The 27,507-nt window shown below is 38.1% G+C and overlaps 1 protein-coding gene across 2 annotated transcripts in view; it reads right to left on the bottom strand.

The window, feature by feature from the left end:
- The window catches only part of PDE7B (phosphodiesterase 7B), a 359,981-nt gene extending 347,944 nt beyond the window's left edge, over positions 1 to 12,037 (bottom strand). For both annotated transcript variants that reach the window (XM_060419706.1, XM_004011365.5), the window contains exon 1: positions 11,733 to 12,037. Coding sequence is in view for 1 of the 2 variants with exons in the window: in XM_004011365.5 (XP_004011414.2) it covers positions 11,733 to 11,753 (21 nt within the window). In the remaining variant the exon portion in view is untranslated. The remainder of the gene's footprint in view (positions 1 to 11,732) is intronic.
- Positions 12,038 to 27,507: the final 15,470 nt, after the last annotated feature.

Genomic DNA, 27,507 nt, shown 5'->3' with positions numbered 1-27,507 from the left:
CTCCAATACTTTGGCCACCTGATGCAAAGAACTGACTCACTGCTAAAGACTCTGATGCTGGGGAAGATTAAAAGAAGGAGGAGAATGGGATGACAGAGGATGAGAAGGTTGGATGGCATCACCGACTCAATGGACATGAGTTTGAGCAAGCTCCAAGAGTTGGTGATGGAGAGGGAAGCCTGGTGTGCTGCAGTCCATGGAGTTGCAAAGAGTTGGACACAACTGAGCAGCTGAACTGAACTGACCTGTATAGGTTTCCCTGGTGGCTCGGTGGTAAAAAACCACCTGCAATGCAGAAGACTCTGGTGTAATCCTTGGGTTGGGAGGATCCCCTGGAGAAGGAAATGACAATCACTCCAGTCTTCTTGCCTGGAAAATCTCATGGACAGAAGAACCTGAAAGTCCATGGGTTGGCAATAGTCCGACACGACTTAGAGACAACCACTACCAATTGACTTGCACAGAGTGCAGTACCTAACAGCCAGAGTCCAAATTCATTTCAAATGTATGTGAAACGTGTAAAAGTTGACTATATGTTGGATCATACATATAAGCTACACCAAATCTCAGTGATCTAAATCATGAATTATCAATTATGAATCATGACCACAGCAGATTATACTAGGAAACAGTCACAAAAAGATAACTATAAAATCTCAACATGTTTGAAAATTAATAAATGCACATCTAAATGAGTGTCCAAAAAGAAGTTAGAAATTTTTTGGTGCTATCTGATCATGGAAATACTAAATTTGGGGATGCAAATTGGAGAAAAATTTATTGGTTTAAATGTAAATATTGAAAGAGAAGAAATGAAATGCTATGAGCCAAGGGGAAAAAAAAAAACCCTGAGAAAATAGAAAAATACTTAGGAAAATAAAACTAAAGAAAGAAGAAAAAAGGAAATAATAAAGGACTAAAACAAATAAACAGACAAAAATACACATAAATAAAGAGAATTTTAAAAGTCAAAAGTTTTTACTTGAAATATCTAATAAAATTGATCTTGGCAAAACCATTGGAGAAAAACAAGAAAAACTGAAATGGCATTGGGAGAATGACATTGAAACATGTATACTATCATGTAAGAAATGAATCGCCAGTCTAGGTTCGATACAGGATACAGGATGCTTGGGGCTGGTGCACTGGGATGACCCAGAGAGATGATATGGGGAGGGTGGTGGGAGGGGGGTTCAGGGTTGGGAACTCATTTACACCTGTGGTGGATTCATGTCAATGTATGGCAAAACCAATACAGTATTGTAAAGTAAAATTTAAAAAAATTAAATTAAAAAAAAAACCATTGGAGAAAAACAAGACAAACTGAAGTGGTATAATAAACTAAGAGTAAGAATAAAAAGTTAGCCTAAAAAGCAGAGAATTATGAACAATTTATGCTAATTACTAAATTTTGATAAAATTACTAAATTCTGACCTAGAAATATACAACTTACCAAAACGGAAAATAAAAGTAGAGAATCTGAATAACCCATAAAAATTGGTAAAATTAAAATTGTAACTAAAATCTTGGCCACAAAATATTCCAGGACTAGATGGACTTGATTACAATGTCTAACAAATATTTAAGGAATAAATGGCATGAATCTATATGAATTTATATAAATCTCCCTCCTTCAAATTTTAAAAAGGCAATATTTTCTAACTATTTTTATGAGGTCAGTGGAACCTGGTTGATCCCAGAAAGGATAACTTAGACTTATTTTTCTTAATGAACATAGCTGCAAAATCCTAAAAGTTATTAGCAATCCAGAAACAAGGTAAAAATGGATTAAAAAATATCAGAACACATTATGACGAAATTGGAATACTCCAGGATTTCAAGTTGGATTTGACATTGTAAAATTAATCACCACTTCAAAAGAATAATAGAGAAAATCATATGGTAGATATCAGAAAAAATATTTGATAAATCAAATATTTATTCATGGTAACTTACAAACTAGAAATAAAAGGAAACTTCCAAAGTATAGAGAATATCATACTTAATGGTAGAATGTTGAAAAGATTCCTTCTAATATTGAAAACAATATACTACCCACTGTTATCTCTTCAACAATTTACTGAAAATCTTAGCCATTACAATAAGAAAAAAATGTCAATATTTAAGAAGAATATATACATGCCTACCAATATTCTTGGATAGTATGACTGACTACATAGAAAATCAAAAGAACCGACAGATAAATTACTAGAATTTCCAAGTGAGTTCAGCAAGGCTGCTGACAACAAATTGATATATCAACATTTAATTGGTTTTCCATAATGACTAAATAACAACAAGCAATTATATATTGGTAACAAAAATTAAAAATTAAAATTGAAGAGATTTAGAATAACATAAAAATACTAGCTGCTTAGTAATATATCTAGCAAGGAATATGCAAAATGAACACAAAGCAAGCTATTATTAAGAAAAATTACCAAAGACCTAAATAAAGGGAAGAATATACTACCTTCATGAATTGAAAGACTCAAGGAAAGATGTCAAATCTTCCCAAATCCATCAATATCCCAAAAGTGTTATTTTTCTTTTTTTCAGGGAAGAATCTTAAGTTAATTTAAAAATTTATATGGAAATGTAGAGAACCAAGAAGAGAAATAGGAGATTTTACCAACTGGAGAAAAATATTTGTACAATAAATAGTAATCAAAGGTATCAAAATACATTTTAAAAATTCCTATAAACTAACATAAAAATGACTTATTTAGACAATTCACAAAGAAGATATTTACATGGCTAATATACATGTGCAAACGTGTTAAAATTCATCAATAGCCAGGAAAATGCAAATTAAAACCACCATATACTAATCACTACATACCTCCCCTAAATGATAATTTATAAGGTTAGTGAGGAACCTTATAAATTAGCTTTTTATCAACCATACATTGTTGGTGGGAGTGTAAATTGTTTTAATCATTTTGAGCAGTTCTGAATTTTCTACTGAAGTAAAACATAAACATTCTCTGTGGCCCAGCAGCTAATTCCTAGGCATATGGTCAGCAGAAATACATGTACTGGTGTATTGAAAGACAGGCATAAGAATGCTCAGACCAGTACTATTCATAATATTAAAAACTAGAGACAATTGAAACATTTTTCCATAGTAAAATGGATGAATCAATTGTTGCATAGTATCAGATAATTAGATACTATGCAATAATGAAATAAAATACAGCTGTCTGCTGTATTTTACAGCAGTCTGCTAATATATTATAACAGTCTGCTAAATCTCACTGTATAATGAGTGAAAAGAGTGGAGGAGGCTTGACGACAATTATGTAATAATGTTCTCTTTCTTGGCTTGGGTAGTGTAGTGGTTACACAGTGTTTCACTTGTAACTAGTGAACCATTCTGTACATTTATATCTTTTGAGTATTTCTCTGCATATGTGCTATAGTTTAAAAATAAAATTAAAACTCTATTTCTCTTAAGTGTTTAAAGCACCCCACAATACTATGTCCAAAATAGTTATAACTCTCCATGAAATAATTTTTATAAATTAAGCAAACAATACCACTTGATACACACATGATGCTTACTACCTTTCATACATTACTTTAAGCACTTTACAAATAAAGTGCATTTGATCTTCTCAGCAACCATATGAGGCAGATATTATAAACACCTTCATCTTATAAATAAGTAGAGTGCTGCTCAGAGAGACTAACTGGCTCAGGATCACAGAGCTAATCAGTAAGCCACAGTGAACTGTGCCAGATTCCGCACTGTTTACCATTACACGACACTGCCTTCCAGAACAAAACTTCTGAAGTTGAAAGTGTCAGATTTAGTCACTGTGAATGAATTTGAAATGAAATAATGTTTCCTCGATACACTGGAAACTCCTAAAAATATTTCAAGTAGATTGATTTAACATTTTGACATAGATATTTTTCTATTTTGTAAAAAAAATTTTAAAACTCTTTTTCTATGCTTAGAATGATCAAAGATGGATTTTAACATAATGCTTTTGAAACACTGAAACCCCCCCAAAAAAAACAAAACCTGTCATTTAAAAAGCTGGGGTTCAATTTCAACTCTATTAGTTTTAACTTCTGTGAACCTCGATTACCTTGTCATTAAAATGGGCATAATGAATCCTTTCCTAATAGGAAGATTCTGAGAAAGAACTGATTTGACGTTTGTGCTCTGAACTAGACGACTAATATGAAAGCCAATCCAACCGTGTGTGGAGAGAGTGTGTTAGAAATTTTACAACATAAATGTACCTCATTTTAAACTCACATTTAAGAGGGTTAAAAGTCAAAAGTGCTAAATAACTTAAGGCCAGCATTTGGAACTTGAATGTAGAAATTTAGGTTACAAGGTTAGTTTTTCTTGAAAAAAGTTTGATCCTTATTGTTTTCTTCCTGTTTTCCCTTCTCTCTCCACATAATCTATGAAAACTAAATTTAAAAAAATAATATATTACTACCATTTAATTCAATAAATATATTTGACCTATATTTTAAAAGACTTATATTAAAGGGGACATATTCTAAATAGGCCATGTTCTCCAATTCACTGTTTCTGACATGAATACCATTTTAAAAGTTTTTATGTACATTTGTTTTCAAGTTTAAGGGTTTGCCCTCTGTCTCTCTCATGCACTCACACAGATACTTAGCAGCAACAAATTAATGAAAAAGAAGATAGTAATTCTCAGCTACTCTATTATTAGGCATTGAATTATTTTTAAATGATCAACAATTTTTCTTAAAAAAATTAAGAGAAATGTATAGAGAAAAATCTAGAATGTCATTCAAGCCTCCTATCATACAAATTTCTGTTTTGTGTCATCCGTTTTAACTTAAAGATTGTTCTTTATTCCAAGCACAGTAAAAAAAGGTCTAGAAAAACAGAAAATAAAAATTACTAAATAATTTAAATGACCAATACATTTTCCAAATCAAACTAAAACCAAATTGAAATTATTTTTATTTCATTGAAAAACAAGAACACTAGTCTGAAGGACATGGAAATATACTGTATTTTTATCACAGGGAAAACAACTTTTTCCCTAAATTTAATGATCTTTTCTAAATCAAGGGATTCTTTAGACTTCTGTATTACTGCAGCATCTCCTTTTACAAGAATGCATCTACACTTTTGTAAATGACTGAGTTCTTTCATCTGGCTGGACACAGCTGGCAAGTGGCATAATGGGAAAGGGAAATGAAAGTTTTTTTTTTCCTCCTGAAAAACCAAGAAATGTATAAATCATATTGAAACTGAAGCATTTGTTGCTTGTATTACTGCGCAAAATACACATCTTAATACACACAGTGTTTTCTACTGTTTTATGAATAAATGATATTATAGCATATTTTAATTTAAAAAGTCTATGATGGGTGGTTTCCTTAAACACTATTTGAGTAAATATAGTGTTACTATAGTGTTAAATATGCACATATTTAACTTGAAAAATTAAACCAAACTAGTTCTAAAACAGAAAGTTTAAAGTGCTCAAACCAATAAAATATATTGAGTAAAATATGTACATTTAGTTTATGGAGAAAAGTCTCAAATAGTTGTCAGGCAGCTTGCCAGCAAGTTTTCTTATGAAAACTCTGAAACACATATGAAAGCTGGAAGGAACTCTGAGCTCAACTAAGACTCTCGTTTTGGACATGAGGACACTGGTGCCCTGAGAAATGATTGGTCCACAGTTACTCAAGCAGGAAAGCTGGGCTATCTCTCTCCTCACTTCAGGGACAAGCTGGTCTCCTCAGCTGTGCCAAAGGCAAGGGAGGGCAACGCAATAGGATTGAAGGAAGAATCTAACGAAGCAATTAAAAAATGGAACTCTTTCTCTTTTTATTTTCTAATTTTTATCTCACCTTTAACTTAAATATCAGGCAAAAATAAATAGATACTCATAATTTTTCCATTGCATACATAATAAGCTTGTGGTGAGAAAAGTTGAACAGTTCTACAGTATTTACATCCCAGAGGCTTCCATTGTTGTTTTTATTTGAATTTGTAGACATTTTCAATCAGTGTGTGTAAATATGTATATGTAGCTATACAAATGCTAACATAGCTTTTTCCCACTTGTCACATCTTGAAAATCATTCCAGATTGTTCATGTAGATCTCGCTTATTCTTTTAAATAGCGATATGATATTCTAGTCTACGGATTTAAAATAATGAACTCAACAACTCACCTATTATTAGTTTAGGTAGTTTCTGAGTTTTTATATTACAAAGAAGGCAAAAATAAACATTATTTGATATGTTCTTAGACTAAGATTTACTAAAGAGTCAAAGAATATGTAAAATATTGAAACTAAGTATCTTTATTTTAGATATCAAATTTTGACCAGTTTAGGGAAGATCCTCCTGAAGAAGGGAATGGCAACCCACCCCAGTACTCCTGCCTGGAAAATTCCATAGGCAGAGGAGACTGGTGGGCTATAGTCCATAGGGCCGCGAAGAGTTGGACATGACTGAAGTGACACAGCACACAAGCACAGGTATATACTAATCTCCTATGTCTGTATCTGAACCCATGGAAATACCTCCTCACCCCAAACTAACCCTGGACTCCATCGGCCATCTCAAAGGAAAAGAAGAATATTCTTAAAACTCTCAAAGATCCTTTAGTATATTTAAATCATGTATAAGCTTCTGTTTTGAACAAAATCTTTTTGTGTGTGTTTGAAGCAGCAAGTAGGTAAAGATGATTTTCATCATGTAGAAAGGACGTCTGTTATATTTATTTCTATGTTAATTAGGAATCTAAAACACAAAAGCTAATAAGAAGAAAAGAATCTGAGCAGGAATTTTAATGAAAAATTTTATGCAAATTCACCAGCTACTAGAAAGGAAAAACTAAAACAAACACACTTCAAGTTTTATAAGAGGAAACGCCATCAACATCTTATTACCAATCTTAATTTTTCCATCTTCTCCTTATAAATGCAAGAAAGAGAAGAAAAGGAGACAGGAAGGAAGGAAGGAAGTATGGACGGACAGGAAAGGATGGAAGGGTATGAATAAAACAAGCTTTATTTACTAATATACTGACTAAGGCTGTTATTTTCATGCTTCTTTACTGTATGTAAATAAATGTACAAAGCATCCAAGAAAGGATTTTAATTTTGAAATACTGGGGTATTTATCTACACACTAGTATATTAAGTACCGTCTATAGGGTCGCACAGAGTCGGATACGACTGAAGCGACTTAGCAGCAGCAGCAGTATATTAAGAATTGTATATTCCTTAATAGACTTGTGTGTGTTTTGTGTCATGTTATTTTTAGGTTTATCTGAAGCTACCAACCTTGCTCCCTATTCTCCACACTTGAGATGTTAACTGTAAATCAACAACCAAGGAGATGCCAGCAAGAATGCTCTGACCCAAGGAGGATCCTACAAGTAGATACTCAATGGACAATGAATTCGCCAAAAACATTCTTCTTCTGAGGATTTCTCCAACTTAGTTATTAACACATGTTCAGTCATTCTCTAAAGAAACCAGAATTGGAGCAGAGGAGATATTAAAGTGAAATATTACATAAAGCCTAAAACAACGATTGGCATTTAGGAAAAAGACACTTGTCACATTAAAGTCTCCAGATACAATGAACTCAAAGCATGTCCCTTTACTGTCTGAAGGGGTGGAACAGCCATGGGCATGTGCATGTCAGCCTCAGAGGAGAGAAATGGGGGAGGACACATGGTCTTCCCTGGGGAGCCATAGTCCACCTATAGAGAAATTGCCCAAAGCCCAGGGACTTGTTTCTGTTTTCCCTTGACAATGAGGGCATTTTGGAGGTGAAACTATATAAATCTGGATAATTGAATACAGGTAAACTTTTAAGGGAAGTAGAAGAAATAAAGGATGGGAGAGGTGGAAGAATAAAAAGAGTTTAATGCTAATGAGTCACTATTAACCTATCACAGTGAAGCACAGAATCTGGAAAGGAAAAAGGCATCCTACAAGTATTCCAAGATCTTCATCTTAAAGCAGAGGAAATTGAGGCCTCCAAAGTTGAAGAAATTTGCCTTAACTCACACAGTTCTTCTGAGCCACTTTGGGATATTGGTTTCATGACACAAAGGACATTCCTGCCATATGACACTGCATCAGTGGTCAAGCCCATCACAGTTTAGGAAACATTCTTGCTTGTACCAACTGGCTACTGGCATCTGGGGTTGCTGTCAAGGTTCTTGAAGGACTCTTGCTTTTTGGAACTCTTATGGTTCCAAGTTCAAGTGATGATGGAGAAACTACCAATGCACTAATTTAATTCACCATCTCAAACCTGTACAATAGCTTAATCAACCAATGGAAAAACTTTGGCTCCCTTAAACATTATATTTTTTACAGGTATCACTACAAATATATTATCCACATCTTGACATGTAGAAAGCATATAGTAATTTTTTAAAATAAAAGTCTGACACTCACATTTTTATATACAAATAGAATTTTTAAAATTCCCAAATAAGAATGCTATAAAAAGTTTGATCAAAAAAAGACTGTAAGAAATAATCCAATACAACCAGTTTCATTTATAGGTGATGAAACTGGAATCAAGCCTGAATAAGGGTGCCCACTGGTCCTGTCTCTATCTGCTGCTCTTTCTAGTGTGCTCCATGCAATCTCTTTCTGGGTACAAATTAAATCATCTAGATAGATACCTAAGCGATTTTTGGGAAAGTATAACTTCCTTGATTATACACTAGAATGTTGACACATTTCATTGCACTCTTCATTCAAATCTCTAATATGCCTGGAATATAGTAGATATTGTCACTTTGGGTTATACATGGGCTTCCCTGATAGCTCAGTTGGTAAAGAATCTGCCTGAAGGAGACCCTGGTTTGATTCCTGGGTCAGGAAGATCTACTGGAGAAGGGATAGGCTACCCACTCCAGTATTCTTGGACTTCCCTTGTGGCTCAGCTGGTAAAGAATCTGCCTGTAATGCAGGAGACCTGGGTTCGATCTCTGGGTTGAGAAAATCCCTTGGAGAAGGGAAAGGCTACCCACTCCAGTATTCTGGCCTGAAGAAGTCCATTCTACATCCCTTTTCCCCCATTTCTCCGCCAAACTTCTGTATCATCACTTTAAAGATTGCTAATATACCAAGTGACTCATTGCTTATATACCAGGTGGCACAATAGTAAAGAATCTGCCTGCCAATGCAGGAGACGCAAAAGACACAGGTTTGATCTCTGGGTTGGGAAAATCCCCTAGAGTAGCAAATGGCAACCCATTCCAATATCCTTGTCTGGAAACTGGCATGGACAGAAGAACCTGGAGATGCAAATAGTCGGACACGACACACACACAATACACCAAGAGTGCATCAGTAAGTTACCTACCTCCTTCAACAAATTACCTGCTACCAGTCAATGTGAGTTAGACCACTTAGAACACCTAATAGGTTTTACATTTAGATGTTCTGAAGTCTGTTCTGATTCTCACTTTCGATACTTCTCTTTAATATAATGAAGACCTTTTGGTCTTGCTTGGGATTAGTTTACTGCTAAATGTATTCCTTTTAATACCATGTTCTGTGAGTCAACATGCAGCTTCCTCTATGATTGAAGCCTGGTTAAGAAAGTCAACTTTGGAAGATTAATTCCTAGTCAGAGGCATTTCCCAGGCAGTACAATCTCACTTTGAGGAAACTTACTTTTTGCATCTGTTTGGGGGTAACAGGTTCCTCTGACTGAAAAGAACATCAGTCAGTGTTCAAAATGCCCTCCTAACTAGATTATACGTCAGGCTGGACTTTAACATCAAAAACTTTTTTCAAAAACGGTTGAAAATACCATATTTGAAATTTACTTAAATTATAATATATGAAGGGTAGTAAATTCTCAGCAAACATTTTAAGTAGGTATTAACTGAGAACTGAGAATGGGGAACTATGTGCTGAACATCATGTAAGGCATTACAAAATGTACTGGGGCAATTATTTTTTCTAAGTTGATGTCTGCTCCTGACATATCTTGGAGTTTTCCATCCTTGCCCTAAGTAACTTGATTCAAAAGAGTTTCTCCCAGTTAATTGGCTGACATATATATAGTCACCACTGATTTTGTCTCATGTTCAACAGAGTACACTCTAAAACCAGACAGCTTACAGTGTCAGGTGAAAAACCTTATAAAGAGAATACAGACTTTGGAGTTGCAACTTGTTAACTTTGGGCTTCTACTTCATACACAAAGCGACTTCATTATATTAGAGAAAATGTCAATCAAAACGTAACTACTGACACTCGTCTTTGTTTCACCAGCCAGTAATAAAAGATAAAGCAGAGGAAATGGAGGAGCGGCAGTTAGGCATTTGCAACACACAAAGTCCTTGTTTTCCCTCTAGGCACTGCAGAAAAGCAATTGTCCATTCACAGCACATCCTCTGCATTTCAGGGCTAATATTTTTGCAGTTCTTAACTTGGTACATTACACTCTTAGTTAGTTAATCTCACAAATTTTTGAAATGCATGATGTGTTTCACACCTTGCTTAATCTTACTGTTAACATGACCCAGTTTAAACAATTTCTCTTAATGTTAAGAATAGAAACCTTTGAAAAAATCAAGAAATTTTGGAAACAGAGTAATGGTTTCAAACAATCCTGTCTTGCTTGTTATTGCATAACTTTGAGAAGGGTAATAAGGAAATCCATATTAACCATATATTATTTGAATTGCTCTTACAATAATTTACTCTAGATAGGAACGATTTTTAGCAGAGGTTCTCCTCAACCTACAATAATATTGTGCCATTGAAAACAACATTACCCTGGGTTTAATTGCCCTGCTTGCTGCAACATTTAGTGGCTTATGTATATAAATACATATGCCTGCTTTCAGGGGCAAAGAGGTTTAGTCTAACATTTTAATAGTTACTCTAGCCAAACACATGAAGAACAGAACCTATAGATGGTTAATTAGTTCCCAGGATCAATCACTCAAGTCCATAATTAAATATCTCACTCTGCTTTCAACTATTGTAGGAGAAGACAATTAGCAAATTTCCAGTGCTAATAAAGAAGTTTTATTTTCCTTTATAAATAATGAGATCTAAGTCATTTGATCATATAACTCAGTGCCTGGATCTCCTCTGTTGACTTCCAAATCCAGAACATGTTTAAAAAAGCAACAAATTGATAAATTGCATTTTCCTCAAGAGTTCATATTTCGGACACATCTTCCATAGGTTTTTTTTTACCTTTGGTCTCATTATTAGCTTCTTTCTCCCTTCCTACTAATTTCTTCATCTTCTATCAACCAACATAACAAACTCAAGAGAAAAATGGAATTTCTTTTTCCCTGTTCCACAACCCTCACCAATCTCTTTACCAGTATTTTCCTGTCCTGTCCCACCAAAAAGAAAAACTGACTCAACTCTAAAATTTACATTGGAGAAGAAATATTGCATTCATTAAAAAAAAAAAAAAAGCCAAAGAAAAAAAACAACCCTCTCAGGAGGGGCTCAAAGAGCAGTGAAAAGGCCAGAGTGTCTCATTAGGCTGCTTGGAATGAAACAGTTAATTCAGGGTAAGTGATAATGTTTAGTCAGTTCGCCTAGAAAAAGGAAGGAAATTCAAAAGCTGGTTGCTGTAGTAACAATCACAGACCAAAAAATATATACATACAGCTTCATTTAAAATAAAACTCCTGCCATCTCTCTCCTGGGATTCTCTCAAGAAAAATGAGTTGCCGCTGAAATCTGTCGTACCTACCTCAACCATTAAACAAGACATTTAACCATAGTGGCAGTTCTGTGACCTCTGAATGCCGTGAAATCTCTGAGCGCTGCCGCTTGTTCATGAAGACTTGTGCTGCGGAATCCAGCAACTTCATCCAGGATTACAAATATAATTAAGTAAGAAAAAATAAGAAAAAAAAGAAAAACAAAAGCACACAGAGAGATCGGGAAGGAAGAAAGGAAGGTAGAAAGAGATTCTCTGTGGGTGAAGACACCACGTTTCTCCCAGCAAGCGCTGGGATGGAGCTGAGGCTGCTGCAGCGCCCAGACCCACCGACTGGCTGGGGGAGCAGGCAGCCGGCCTGCTGGGCTGGGAGGTGCTGTCAGTCGCCACAGGCAAGGAAAAGCAGAGACCAATCGGCTTCAACTCTGGCAGCTTACTGGAGTGGAGCCTTTTCTGTTTATGTTTCCTCATTTCAAGAGTGACGTCAAAGGGTTTAGTTTTTCCTCGGCATGTGCTATTAATTTTAAAGTGCTGTGCTATGGGAAGAATGCGTGTGTGTGCCTGTGGTGAGCCTGGGCACCCCACTCTCAGGAGAACCCAAGGCACATTTTCTATTTTCAGGAATAATTTTTAACAATTTAAAATACCTTGTGGCGAGGTGTATCTGAAAACAAAACAAGACGAGAAACACTGAGCTTGATGAGAGAGGCAAAGATTTCTATTTTCCCCCAGTGCGTGTGTATGTACCTTTGCCCACTGGCCAGCTGTTGCTTGTTTTTGAACTCATCCGTTTTTACCCTTCCCTCAAAGAATTGTTAATCTTGATCGCCGTGGAGGCAGACTTGCGCCAATGTGCTGGTGAACGATATTCTGTGTAGTGAAGAACAGAAATTATGTGTATGCTGCTGGTCCCTGCTTTTCTCTCTTTCCTCCAGCTTCTGCGGTGAAGCGTCAAGATTATTCACGCCAGGGAGATCCCTCCTGCAACTCCCCACAGGGACTCATTCAAGAAGCAGGGAACGGGGATGCCACCCAAGCATGCCGGGGGCTTCAGCACGTTCTCGCCCAAACTGTGTGAAGGTACAGTTATTTAGGGAGACTTCCTCTACCAGGGCCCCCAGCTCATCCCTGTATTTCTCTTCCCACTCTGGAAAATCTCGGTCGTGGCCATCTGTTGTTTCTGCCTCCCCCATATCCTCTCCCTTCTCCGCCCCCCTCCCCGCCCCATTCTTCTAACAGAACCTCTTTTTTCCCCCCTACTTTGGAGACTTTCCTTCCTCTAACTAGAGACTGCGTAGCCTTTCCCTTAAGACCCTCCCCTCCAAAAGAACTGTAAGGGGCACGTGACCCAGAGTGACCAATCTGATTTCTCCATTGCCTTAGAAACCAGACAATATTTTAGGGGTAAGTGCAACTTTCAAGAAAGGTGAGTCCTTTTTCAAATATGAATACAGATTCCTTGAGAAAGAAGGTATTGGTAGCTGTCTAAGATTCTACATACTAGAGTTAAGTGAGACTGTAGTTGTTGGGGTTCATCTTTGAAGTTGAAGATACAGCAGTGGGAACAAAACAGGTGGTATCTGCTTTCATGTAGTTTAGGTTTGGGAGAAGAGGGAAGATAGGCAATAAAAATAGGTTAATATATAATGCCAGCTGATAATAAGGGCTTTGAAGTAAAGGAAAATAAGGGCACAGAGGTCCATCTGTGTGTGTGCGCATATGCACAAGTGTGTGTGGTTTAAGAAACGATGATTAGGGATGCACACTTTTAAAGCAAATGGGAGCAAAGGCCTGAATGAAGTAAAAAGCGGTCACCTGTGGCTCTGCTGCCAGGCAGAGGAATAGTGTGAAGGCCTGAGGCAGGTGAATACTTGGCATGTTGAAGAAACAGAAAGGGAAATAGAGTGGCTGGAAGACAACGAATAACCGGAGGAGATGGGTTCAGGGAGATATGTCTGGGGCAAGATCTGGAAGCATCTCACAGGCCCTGTAGAGGATTAGAATTTATCCCCAGGTGGAAAACCTAACAAACTGTTTTGAACTAAAGAAAGCCTATGATTTCCTTTATCTTCTGTGTGGAAAATAGGCTCTAGGGGAGCCAGAGTAGAGGCAGGGAGACCAATCATGATAGCATTGCAGTAACAGCTTGAAGTTGGGTGTAACCAGTAGACAGAATGAGAGGGCCAAATTCTGGAGGAGTGTGTGTGTGTATGTGCGTGTGGACTTGGCAGGATTTCAAGATATGGGGTATGAGAGAGGAACCAAGGATACTTCCCAGGATCCTGGCTTGAACAAACAGAGTTGCCACACACTGACTTGGGGAAGACCAAGAGAAGAACCTGGTTTTCAGATAAACTGAAGAGTGGTTCCGGACCTTCATTCAATAGCAACAAATTGTGACCGATTGCCTACTCTGTACCAGGCACTGTTCTAAGTGTTGGAGATGCAGCGGTGAAAAGCACAAACAGATTAACCCAGAAGCCCTCACCCTCATAAAATTTAGATTCTTCTGAGGGGAGACAGTTTATAATAGGATACTTAATAGCGATAATACTATGGAGGAAGAAATATGACCAGGAAGCGTTATTGGTCAGATGGAGGCTAGCAATTTTAAACTGAATATCTAGGGAGGGTCTCATTACAAAGGTGAAACTTGAACAAGATGAGGAAAGAAGAGGCACAGAGCAAGTGCAAAGACTCTGAGGTAAAGGCATGGTGAGCAGCAGGAGATGGCAATGGGCCTACTGGATGCAGATCAGGTAGGGCATTCTTGATCATTGGAAAGACTTTGGCTTTTATCTGAAAGAAGTAAGGTTCTAAGCAGACTAGGCTTTAACAGGCTCACTGTGGTAGTTGTATGGAGGTCAGACTGGATGAAAGGGAACTGATAGAGGGTATTGAATATTGAAATAAAACAAGCCAGACATCACAGTGGTGTCAATGGACGGCTTTCATGGCTACAAGTGGTTGGCTTCTGATTATATTTTGGCTTGGGAAAATAATAGGATTTTCAAATGGATTGGACACTAGGGATAAAGGAGGTAGATTAGTGAGTAGAGCCACTAACATTTCGAATATGTTGGGTTCCATTAAATGGAAGAATTGCGCTGGTATTGACCAAGAGTGAGAACAGCCTTTGGAGGGAAGATAAAGAGTTTGACAGTGAATGTGTTACCTTTGCCTATAGGATGTCTACATGGAGATATGGAAAGGGTAGTTGAATATATAAGCTTAGAGTTCAGGGGACAGTTTTAGGCTATAGATATAACTTTGGAAGTTACTGTATATTCATGGTATTTGAAGCCATGAAGCTGGATATAATTACCAGGGAAATGAGTACAGATGAAAAAGCCTCAGGTACCCCGACATTAAGTAGTCAGAAAATGAGGAAGACCCATCAAAGGAGACTCAGAAGGAGCTCCCAAGAGGTAAGAAATAAGCTAAGACTGGGGTATCCTGGAAGCCAAATGAAATTTTCAATGGTGAGCTTTGTAAAACCAAATTTAGATGAAGGTTGAAAATTGACCCTTGAATTCAAAATGTGTAATTGTTTGTGCCCTTGACAAAATCAGGTTTAGTACGGTAGAAAGGGTGAAAGATCAAGAAAGAATGGAAGGACAATTGGGGGTAGACAGCAGTTTTTTCAAGGTGGTTCCCTCCAAAGAGAACAGAGAAATGGGGACAGTAATTGGAAAGAAAGTGAAATCAAGGAAGCATTTTTAACATAGGAGAAATATCAGCATTTTTATGCTGTCAAAAAAAGATCCAGTTGAAAGAAATAATTAATGTTGCAAGGACAGAGGGAGAAATTATTGGAGCACAAATGGAGTATGTGATAAGCAGAATAACCTGCCAAAGATGTCCACACTCTAGTCCCTGGAATCAGTTGAATATATTCTATTACATGGTGAAAGGGACTTTGAAGATCCAATGAAGGTTATGGATTTTAAGAGAGAGATTGTCCTGGATTATCTGGGCGTGCTCAATCTAATCGCATGGATCCTTAAAAGCAGAGAACTTTCTCTGACTGGAAAGAGAGTAGAGATGAAGCAGAATAAGAAGTTAGAGAAATTCCAAATGTCACAAGTATTCAGCACACCACAACTGGCTCTGAGATGTAGGACCTATGTGCAGGGACCAGAGAGAGGCCTCTAGAAGCTAAGGGCTACCCCCAGCTGACAGCCAGCAAGGAAAGTCACCTTAGTCCTTCAGCTGCAAGGAGTTGGATTCTTCTGATAACCTGAATGAACTTGGAAATGGATTTTCCTGCAGAGCCTTGAGAAAGGAACACAGACCAGCTGACCCCTGGTTTCTAGTCTTGTGAGACTAGAAGGTCCACCTCCAGATCCATGAAAGTCTGGGTTAATTCATAATAGCGGTGATGGAACACTAATTAAGGGTGATTGGCTTTAGAAAGTAGCATGGACGATTCATCCATAGAAACAGGAGGGAAGGCAGAGTGAATAATAGAAGTAGGGCTAGGTGGGTTGTGGTCATGTTGCACAATTGTGAATGAAAGTTCTTTGTGACTTCTAATTTCTTAGTGGAATAGGAATAAGGAGTATTGACTAAGAGAGGTGTAGGTTTGAAACAAGAATATGTGAACTAGTCTTCTGGAGAATAAAGAGCAGTGTTCATTGGTCGAGAGCACTGAGGGCATATTTGGGTTTAGTTGTCATGACTTCAAATAATACCACACAGCATGTTACCTTTACAATATCTATGAAATGTCCAGAACCAAAAGCGAATTGGTGTTGAATGTCATGGGTGTGCACAAAATCACTTAGGGAATGAGAATAGACTCAAGGTCTAAACGCTGGGAGCTCCCAATGTTTAGATATTGGGAAATTGAAAATGATCCAGCAAAAGAGACCAAAAAGGAGTATCCACAGAGGTAGATGCATAAGAAGGATATAGTGGTCTCTCAGAAGCAAGTTTCAACAGTCAGTGTTATGGACAGAATTGTGTCTCCCCTACACTCACTCCCCCCCAAAACATATTTATGCCCTAATCTCCGATGTGACCGTATTTGGAGTTAGGGTCCATAAGGAGGTTGCTGCTACTGCTAAGTCTCTTCAGTCATGTCTGACTCTGTGTGACCCCATAGACAGCAGCCCACCAGGCTCCCCCATCCCTGGGATTTTCCAGGCAAGAACACTGGAGTGGGTTCATTTCCTTCTCCAATGCATGAAAGTGAAAAGTCAAAGTGAAATCGCTCAGTCGTATCCGACTCTTAGCAACCCCATGGACTGCAGCCCACCAGGCCCCTGCATCCATGGCAGTCTCCAGGCAAGAGTACTGGAGGGGGTTGCCATTTCCTTCTCCAGTGCATGAAAGTGAAAAGTGAAAGTGAAGTCGTTCAGTTGTGTCTGACTCCTAGTGACTCCACGCACTGCAGCCTACCAGGCTCCTCCGTCCATGGGATTTGCCAGGTAAGAGTACTGGAGTGGGGTGCCATTGCCTTCCCCCCATAACGAGGTTCAGTTCAGTTCAGTTCAGTCACTCAGTCGTGTCCAACTGTTTGTGACCCCATGAATCACAGCACACCAGGCCTCCCTGTCCATCACCAACTCCCGGAGTTCACTCAGACTCATGTCCATCGAGTCAGTGATGCCATCCAGCCATCTCATCCTCTGTCATCCCCTTCTCCTCCTGCCCCCAATCCCTCCCAGCATCAAAGTCTTTTCCAATGAGTCAACTCTTCGCATGAGGTAGCCAAAGTACTGGATTTTCAGCTTTAGCATTATTCCTTCCAAAGAAATCCCAGGGCTGATCTCCTTCAGAATGGACTGGTTGGATCTCCTTGCAGTCCAAGGGACTCTCAAGAGTCTTCTTCAACACCACAGTTCAAAAGCATCAATTCTTCGGCACTCAGCCTTCTTCACAGTCTAACTCTCATACATGACCACAGGAAAAACCATAGCCTTGACTAGATGGACCTTAGTCGGCAAAGTAATGTCTCTGCTTTTGAATATGCTATCTAGGTTGGTCATAACTTTTCTTCCAAGGAGTAAGCTTCTTTTCATTTCATAGCTGCAGTCACCATCTGCAGTGATTTGGGAGCCCAAAAAAATAAAGTCTGACACGGTTTCCGCTGTTTCCCCATCTATTTCCCATGAAGTGATGGGACCGGATGCCATGATCTTTGTTTTCTGAATGTTGACCTTTAAGCCAACTTTTTCACTCTCCACTTTCACTTTCATCAAGAGGCTTTTTAGTTCCTCTTTACTTTCTGCCATAAGGGTGGTGTCATCTTCATACTTAAGGTTAAATGAGGTCATAAGGGTAGACCCTCAAGCCAGTAGGTATGGTACCTTGTTAGAAAAGGAGGAGAAACCAAACCATCCTCTCTTTCCACCATTTGAGGATATAATCAAAAGGCAACCATCTATAAGCCAGGAAGAGAGCCTTCATCAGATATCAACTCTGCTGGCACTGTGATCTTAGACTTTCAGTTTTCAGAAATATGAGAGAACAAATTTCTATTGTTAAACACCCAGACTATGATATTTTGTTATACAACATGAGTGGAGTAATCCTGTCAATTATGTGAGCCAATGAAATCTTGTTTTTGCCTGCAGCCATTTAGGTTGGCTTTTTGTTACTTTTAACAGGGAGTCCTAACAAATTGAATATGGTGTCAGTGTTTCTGAGAGGGGACACTTCTCTCCCTGCTATAAATACTTCACCACTTGTAGCTCGAGAAAACTTTAAGGATTATATATATATATATACCTGTCTAATCATCTCTACCAAGCATAGTAATATCCATCTGAGACTACTGTGTTTAAAATACTAGCTGGTATTCTGAGGCATAATTATTTAATACATACTTTGGAGTATTCTTTGAAACACGATATTTGAAGTGACCACATTTTCTGAAATTTATTAGTTATAAAAATAATCTTAAAGGAGTTACCTTATTCTAGTCCTTTCATTTTCTTCCCAAATCCTCTTAAATAGCCCACGACTCATAGAAATGACCACTCTTTGTCGTTTTCTCTCCTTTATAATTCAACTCTCTATTTTCTCTATTAATAGATAGAAAATATTATTTTTCTCTTGCTGCATTTCTAGGAAGATAAATTTCTCAGTGTCCTTACAGATGTTAAAAATTTGTTCAAGAAATACTGAGTATTTATCACAGGCAGAACCCAGGGGTTAATGTTCAACATACTACTGGGGAATGACAGAGATCAAGAGGATGTGGTCTCTAACTTTAAAAGTTATATACTTGGCTTTAAAAATAAGACTATGTTTTATAATAGTAATGAGAGGAAAGATGCAACAAAGGCTCTGAAAGTAAAAAGACACAATGGAAATTCAGAGAAAGGGGAGATTACTTCTACATGGGGGAATTTGGGAAGAATGCATAATGATGGAGATTTCATTTATCCTGGAGAAGGAAAACACATGTTAGGTTGAAGGACTGACCTGTTAGTTTAAGTATAATGGGAATATGAGATATGGGAAAGGAATAATATGTTGCAACCCCAACATAGTAGATTAGTGAAAAAGTGTAGAAAGTTAAATCTGGAAACTGACCTTTACTGATTAAGGAATGAGGGATTATTAAAGGCTTGTGACTAGGGAATTAAAATAACACTACTGAATTACTATTAGCTGAATGGTCTCATGCTGGATACAGACAACTAAACTGGTGATTACACTATGGTGAAATATATAATATGAGAGGGGAAGTTCAGGATAGTTTCAGAGTATTTAGGGAAGAAATGAACACCAGATTTTCAACCCCAAAAGGCTTCTCCCTGAACAAAGCCACATCTGAAGTCTAAAGATAAGTAAAAAAGATATTCTGGTAAAAAGAAGAATACTTGAGATGAGTAAGGAGAAATACCATTAGAAATAGGGGGTACCAGGGATACATATATACTGCATCCTGAGATGATAACACAAAGATAGGTAAAGATGAGCATGGTTCATTCTTGGGGCCAAAGTGAGCTCAGTGTGACTATAGTGAAAAAAGTGAAGACAGTATGTGGATTTTTAATCATATTCAGAAGTTTGGACTTTCATCCAAGAAAAATGGGGACATAGTGAAGAGTTTTATACAATAAACAGCATGACCAGATCTGTAGTGAAATGTTAGTTTATTGAAATATTAGTTTGACAGTTGTATGGAGACCAGAAAAAGGAAGTCTGGTAGCTTGACCAGAAGAGAAAGTATGGTGGTTTGGAATAGGGTGGTGGTGATGTGGAAAGGGGATATGAGCAGATTTAACAGTTGGTTAGGAAATGTCATCAATATAATTTGATGATGGATTGAAGGTAAGAGATGAGAGATTTACTGTGGGATGAGGCTAAGGAATGAGACTGTCAAGGAAGGCACTCAAGTTTCAGGCATGACAAATGGTACCACTTGTTGAGTTAGGTCTGGCAGGGAAGATGTACATTCAGTTTTGACCTCAACATCAAAGTGAAGATGGATACATTGTTATAAAACTCGGCAGAAAATCTAGGTTTAGAGGTTTTGATACCATGATATTGGTGAAAAAGTCATATGAGCCAATGGGATCATTCAGAAAGTGTGTCTTGCATGATGATAGGAGAGAATCTGGGGAAAAACCAAAAGGAACCCTAATATTTAGGGGTAGACAAAGAGAAGCCTATAAAAATATGGGCAAAGTCGCAACACGAGAAAAACAAAAGAGAATTTGGTGTTAACGGTTTTTAGCTATGGTTTTTCCAGTAGTCACATACGGATGTGAGAGTTGGACTATAAAGAGAGCTGAGCACTGAAGAATTGATGCTTTTGAACTGTGGTATTGAAGAATACTCTTGAGAGTCCCTTGGACTGCAAGGATATCCAACCATTCCATCCTAAAGGAAATCAGTCCTGAATATTCATTGAAGGACTGATGCTGAAGCTGAAACTCCAATACTTTGGCCACCTGATATGAAGAACTGACTCATTTGAAAAGACCCTGATGCTGGGAAAGATTCAAGGTAGGAGGAGAAGGGGATGACAGAGGATGAGATGGTTGGATGGCATCACTGACTCAATGGACATGAGTTTCACCAAGCTTCAGGAGCTGGTGATGGACAGGGAGCCTGGTGTGCTGTAGTCCACGGAGTCGCAGAGTCGGACACGACTGAGCGATTGAGCTGAACTGAACTGATGGTGTTATGGAATCTAAGGAAAAATGTGTTTAGAGATGGAACGTGTTACTCTGCTGAGAGAAAAACAGAACACCTTTCATACCTAACAATTAGCTATAAGGGCCTTCCCTGGTGGCCCAGACAGTAAAGAATCCACCTGTAATGCCGGAGACCTGGGTTGGGAAGATCCCCTGGAGGAGGCAACCCACTCCAGTATTCTTGCCTGGGGAATCCCCATGGACAGAAGAACCTGGAAAGCTACAGTCCAAGGGGTCCCAAAGAGTTGGACATGACTGAGCAACTAAGCACAATTCGCTATAAACATTATAACATTATGGAATTGATGTGTTGCTGTTGCTGTTTAGTTGCTCAGTTGTGTCTGACTCTTTCTCGACCCCAAGGATTATAGCCCGCCATGCTCCTCTGTCCATGGGATTTCCCAGGCAAGAATACTGGAGTGGTTGTCTTTTCCTTCTCCAGGGATCTTCCCGACCTAGGGATCAAACCCACATCTTCTGCATTGCAGGAGGATTCCTTACCATTGAGCCACCAGGGAAGCCTAAATAAATAGAAAAATAAACCAATGGAACATAATAAAGTCTAAAAGAGAATCGACTTGTACCAGAACTTAGTACATGATAAAGATGGTATTTTAAATGAGTGAAGAAAGAATTTACTTAGTAAATGATGTTGAGGCAAGGCCACTCATTTGCAACATACAACATCCAAACTATTTAAACTTAGACTCATTCTAAAAAACATTTACAAATAGAAACTATAGTTAACGACTAACACAGGACCAATCAAAATGTTAAAATTGTTGGAAAATATATGATTGGATGGAGACATGTGATCTCAAAGTAGCGAAGACCTTCCTCAAAAAGACAAAACAGCAAAGGCCACAAAGGAAGTTGATAAGGTATCTTACACCAAAATTAAAGTCTTCTGCACGATACAAGCCACTGAAATAAAGTGTAAGGCCAAGGGATAGTTTTAAAGATATTTTCAACCTATATAAAACATAAATGATATGTATTAAACATATGTAATATGATATATTTTTTAAAAGAGGATCTGGGGGAGAAAAAGGAGCACCAGTATTTAAGAGGTAGGCAAAGGAAGAGAAACCTGCAAAAATATGGGGGAAAAGTAGCAACTTAGGTAGAAAAGAACCTAAAAAAGAACGTGTATCATAGGACCCCTCAAAATTGTGTTTTGAGAAAGGGAAAACACCCACAGTTTCAAATTTCAGAAGTTTTAAGACTTTAGAAAAAGAGGTATAACCTCTAACATCCTCAGGGGATGCTGACCAGCTCATCAGCCTCTGAGCCTATCTCTCCTGGTTCAAAGCCCCTAGGGTTCTAATCCTCGTGCTCAATCTGATCCGAGCCTTCTGGCACACGCCACCCTTCCAAATTACAACTCGCTCTTCCTGACAACTGATGCTATTTTCTTTCTTTCTTTCTTTCTTTTTTTTTTTCTGATGCTATTTTCTATACCAGCTTCTCCTTTCTGCTTCATTGTAACCCTATCTGCCCATCTGAATCCTTCTCCTTTGGGGCGAGAGAATAGTGAGGGCAATGAAAGCACATCTTAATACCTTTGAAAATGGAATTTTTACTTCTTTGCAGGAAAGCTATTGGTAAGTATAAAGTAAATAATAATATTTACAAATATTTTCTGAGTGCCTACCATGAGCCAGGGCTTATATCATCAGCAAAAAATACATTAAGAATGAATTACTTAAATTTGACAGAAGAGAAGTATGTCCCCCACTACCAGATTTCCTCCTATGCATTTAAGATCATTTTCTCTTTTCCTCATACCACTGCTGTTCTTTCAGCAAAACTATTTCCTAAATCAGCTTTTCGAGATCGTTCCTCCAAAGTGCTAATTCAGCCTGAAACCATGGCAAAAACATCAAACAGAAAGAACAACTGGAAAGCAAGAAGTAAAGAACTTCTAAACTCTAGCATTTAATGTTTAACATTAACCATTCCCCACCGGGGCGAATTTGTAAATCACAATTTAGCTTCAGTAACACACTTCCTCCTGTGTAATTGGACTCCTTCTCAGCCTGCAGGCATCAGGAGATCTTTCTGCAACTCTGCCCTCCCCACCTTCATCCAGCTACCTGTGAGCATACCTCAGGTAGCTCCTTGGCAGCATTTTCTAACCCAGTTCTCCACTCATTTTCCATTCATTTTGGGGGCCCATTTTTCATTCTTCTGCTCTCTGCTATCCAACGTAGGCACTGTTATCATCTCATCACCTGATTTTCAGAAAGTGTCTATTGTGAAAATAGCAGTTATCTGATAACCTACTCTACACTGAAGTTTTTATAGGAGGCAAAAAGCTTGCATTGCTATTTATTTGTAACATGGAATTTTCTAATCTAGAGATGTGTTATGGGCTGTGTTGTGCCCTCAAGTCCATAGACTGAAGCCCTAACCCAAGAACCTCAGAATGTGACTACATTTGGAGCTAGAGCCTTTAAAGAGGTAATTAAGTTAAAATGAACTTGTAAGAATGGGATCTTAATCCCAAATCAGGTGTCTTTATTAGAAGAGGAGATTAGAACACTTATAGTTAGCAGAGGGGAAGACATCTTTTTAACATCCAAAAGAGATGCCTCAGAATAAAACCAGCCCTGCTGACATCTTGGTTTTGAATTTCTGGCCTGCAGAACTGTGAGGGTTTCTGTTGTTCAAGCCATCAGTTCATGGTATTTTGTTAGGGTAACCCTAACAAAATAATAGATGGCAGAACAGAGATTCTAAGGCAAAGACTTCGAGGGAATTTGCTTCCTCAAAAACAAGAGGTAAAAAGGTCTTGTGTAATGAACTGTTAGTGTGTTTCTTTTCATTGAATCAACATATATTTTCCCATAATTTTAATTTTGCTTTTCCTATTGATTAAATTTTTATATTGGTAATTTTTTTACATTTGTAACACAGAAATTATAATTTGAAAGTCCTAACTTATTAAAAAGAAGTTAATGGTTAATTATGTTCTTTGCATTGTTATATCAGGATTGCTTTGAATCACAATTGCCCTGAGAACATTTAAAATAGAGATTCTGTTTATATTAATAAATGTTTACTTTTATGCATTTTTTGAAAAGCTGGAGTTTTTTGAGCTATTTATGAAAGTTTCCAACATTAAACAAAATTTCTCATTGCAAAAGTTCAGATTCATAATAAAAATTTTAAAACTAAAGTTTGATTATTAACCTTACAGGAATGCCTAAAATAGCAAGCTGTATCAGGGCATTTAAAACCTGAATTCCATTTAAGGAAAGTTCAACTCACATATTATTTTTTGGTAGTCTTCTAGTAAGTAGGAAAGCATTTTATTTTAGGAAAGCACATACACAGCTTTCTTAAGTATTCAGTAAAGCAGAGAACACTTTGCAGAGACTTTTCAGTAAAGCAGAAACCACTAAAAAGGTCCATATAATCAAAATTATGGATTTTCCAGTAGTCATGTACAGATGTGAGAGTTGACCATAAAGATGGCTGAGCACCGAGGAATTAATGCTTTTAAATTGTGGTGCTGGAGAACACTCTTGAGAGTCCCTTAGACTGCAAGGAGATCAAAGCTACAAGAAAGTCAACCCTGAATACTCACTGGAAGGGCTGATGCTGAAGATAAAACTCTTAATATTTTGGCCACCTGATGTGAAGAACCAACTTACTGGAAAAAGACTTTTTGATGCTGGGAAAGACTGAAGGCAAAAGGAGCAGGAGGTGGCAGAGAATGAGATGGTTAGATAGCATCACCGACTCAATGGACAGGAATTTGAGCAAACCCCAGGAGACAGCGAAGGACAGAGGAGCCTAGCATGCTGCAGCCCATGGAGCTGCAGAGTCAGACCTGACTTAACTGAAAAACAACAATATACCTCCATTAGGCAGTAAGCTTTACGATGTCACTGGACCAAGTCTAACTAGATATATGTTCCCAGCACCTAATACAGAACCTGATGCCATCAATACATGACTCTCTTTGATGACTGAATTGGTGAACAAGCAAGAGTGGTTAGAGAATTTATGTGTAAGTCAAAGGATATAATTCAAAAAGACTGAAAGGAGGTCTTACAGCTGCATAGCCACTAACCCAGGGGCAGTTAAATTGGGCTGGGAATCCAGATTATGTGAACCCAGGGGACAGAAATTGGATATTTTAATGAGTGACCAATGCATGGGGCTCTTATTTTGCAAGAAGACAAAGGTTTTGATGGGCAGGGGCAGTGGAACAAATATTCCACCTAGCATTAAAATAAAGCTGTAAGAAATTATGTCTCAGGGAGGCTTGCTAGCAGCCGGAGACTCCACCTTTACATTTATTTGGGGGACCTCAGAAGAACAATGGGAACACATGCAGAACTGGCATAATGTGGGTGTATGCAGTAAAAGGAGAAGTAGATACTTCTAATGATAGCAAACCAGATATTTCCTGAGAAACAGATCCTTGTGTTAAGGGAGGGGCCAATTTATTCATCTCAGGTCTCTTATCTCAGTGTCACTAACTGGCTTTACCCAGTCACTCAAGAAATAGAACAAGGGTGTGCATCTTGCAGCTTCATGCTTAAGGAGATGATGAACTTTTAATATTATCAGATCTACCTAGATATGGCTAAGTCCATAGCAAATAAACTTCAGAATCTCTCTGATAAAAAAACAACAACAACAACAACAACAACAACAAAACCCAGGGGCATGTGATGACTTTCTTCTTCAGATTTACAATCATACTATGGTGACTTCGAACATTTATCTGAAGAGAGGGGCAAGTGGAGATGCTTAGGTACAGTGTGGATCTGCCATGTTGGCCATAATTCATGTGTTACGTGAAATTTTTTAAAAAGTGTTTAAGTCAAATAAATCACATGCAAAATTAAATAGTGGCATGAAAACTATTTCCAGTGTTTAGTATGTGAACATAAAGACGCATACATACAGCATTTTATATGACTTTCAGCTTACTTATTGAGGTAGACATCTGTCAACAGGAAAATATTCTTGATTCTCAGGTTAAAGAATAGCCTGGGACATGTTTTAACAAGAGATTGAAAATAAGGATGCATTTTTCTCTAGAGTGGTCAGTTGTTTTCCCCTATTATCTCCTATGCCTGGCAACTGCCATGACACAATTTCATTACCACATTTTCTATGTGACATGATCTTAAATCAATACAGACTTTCCCACCTTCTCCAATCACAACACCTGGCTGACCAATGAATCAGCAGCAGGGGCTTTTAACTTTTTCATTTCTTAAGCTATAAAATTGATCCAAATATATCATTCCCTGAGTCTAATAGAATAATAGTAGTAGTGTGTGTCCTCAGTTGTGGCCAACTCTTTACAACCCAGTGGCCTGGAGCCCACCAGGCTCCTCTGTCTATGGAATTTCCAGGCAAGAATACTGGAGTGGGTTGCATTTCCTACTTCAGGGGCTCTTCCCCACCCAGGGATCGAACACCAAGTCTCTTGCATCTCCTACATTGGCAGGCAGATTCTTTACCCACTGAGCCAGGACCTGAGCAAACAATTAGAACAATGGAAAGCTTTTAATTCTTTCCCAGGATTATTCCCCAAGGCTATGCCAGAACTCTCACCCAGTTCCACTGAGAATTCATGGAATTTTTCTAGCTGGCATCTCTACATTTAACATTGAGTTCAGAACAAATTGCAGCCCAGGGAATTCCTTAACCCCCAAGGGGTCCTTCTCCCCTGACTCCCACTAAAATCACCATGAATTTCCCATTCCTGGTCATAACCTACATCAGCTTTCTTGAATGGGTTCTTGTTTCCAGACAACTTGTTTCCTTCCCCTCTCTTCCTCTGAACGCACTCCTTTCTTCTTGCCGTGACAGCTCTCTCACCCTGATTAAAGCATCAGGCTGTAGAACACTTACTTCTCTCAGTTATCTCCATTTCCCCCTAGTTTGCCCCCTTTTTGGTTACCAGCCTGCAAGGCTGTTATGATATTCAGTTTCTGGGAATTCTTGCTTTCTTGTTTATCATTCAATTGTAAATATGTCTCAGGAAAATTCCATCTTATGTTTGACAACATTTTGTTTTCTCCCAAAGCAGGGGTTAAAATGCAAATTTATGATAGGAACATTTTCTCATATTTTCATAGATAGTATTACAGCTTTAAAAAAAGCTAGAATGCTAAAGGTATCTGAGACTCCTACCTGGACACAAATGGTCCATATTTATGATTGTTTGTTGTATATTTTGTATCCTTCATCGTGCAAATCCTGGTTTCCTGCATGTGATAGGTACTCAATTATTCAACACTTTTCTCAAACATTTTCCCTCTGTTATTCCTAAATGTAGTGTCAGATTGGTTAGCCAGCCCACTGTATCTGCAGAGAATACGTAACCTTAGCATGTACTGCATTCGTCTCCATGGATACCAAATTTCTGTGAATGGCACTTAAGAGTGAAAAAAATCTATAGAGGAGAAGCTGAATTTTGCTCATTCTTTCAATTCAGGTCCTTGTCATCCTGATCCTTTTTTTCCTCCTACATTTTCCATCCCTTGCTATGTAGGGCAAGGATCCTGGCACACTTCATGTAGCAGACGACCCGTGTACTAGGATCACAGGAAATCATGTTTGTATCTTTTTGGCTGCTCTGTGAGCATCAACCCATGGAAGCAAGCTGCTGCAAG

This window comes from Ovis aries, chromosome 8 (assembly GCF_016772045.2).
Source record: "Ovis aries strain OAR_USU_Benz2616 breed Rambouillet chromosome 8, ARS-UI_Ramb_v3.0, whole genome shotgun sequence".
Lineage (NCBI taxonomy): Eukaryota > Metazoa > Chordata > Mammalia > Artiodactyla > Bovidae > Ovis > Ovis aries.
Note: the sequence above shows the minus strand (reverse complement) of the source record. Positions and strands in the feature narration are given on the sequence as shown.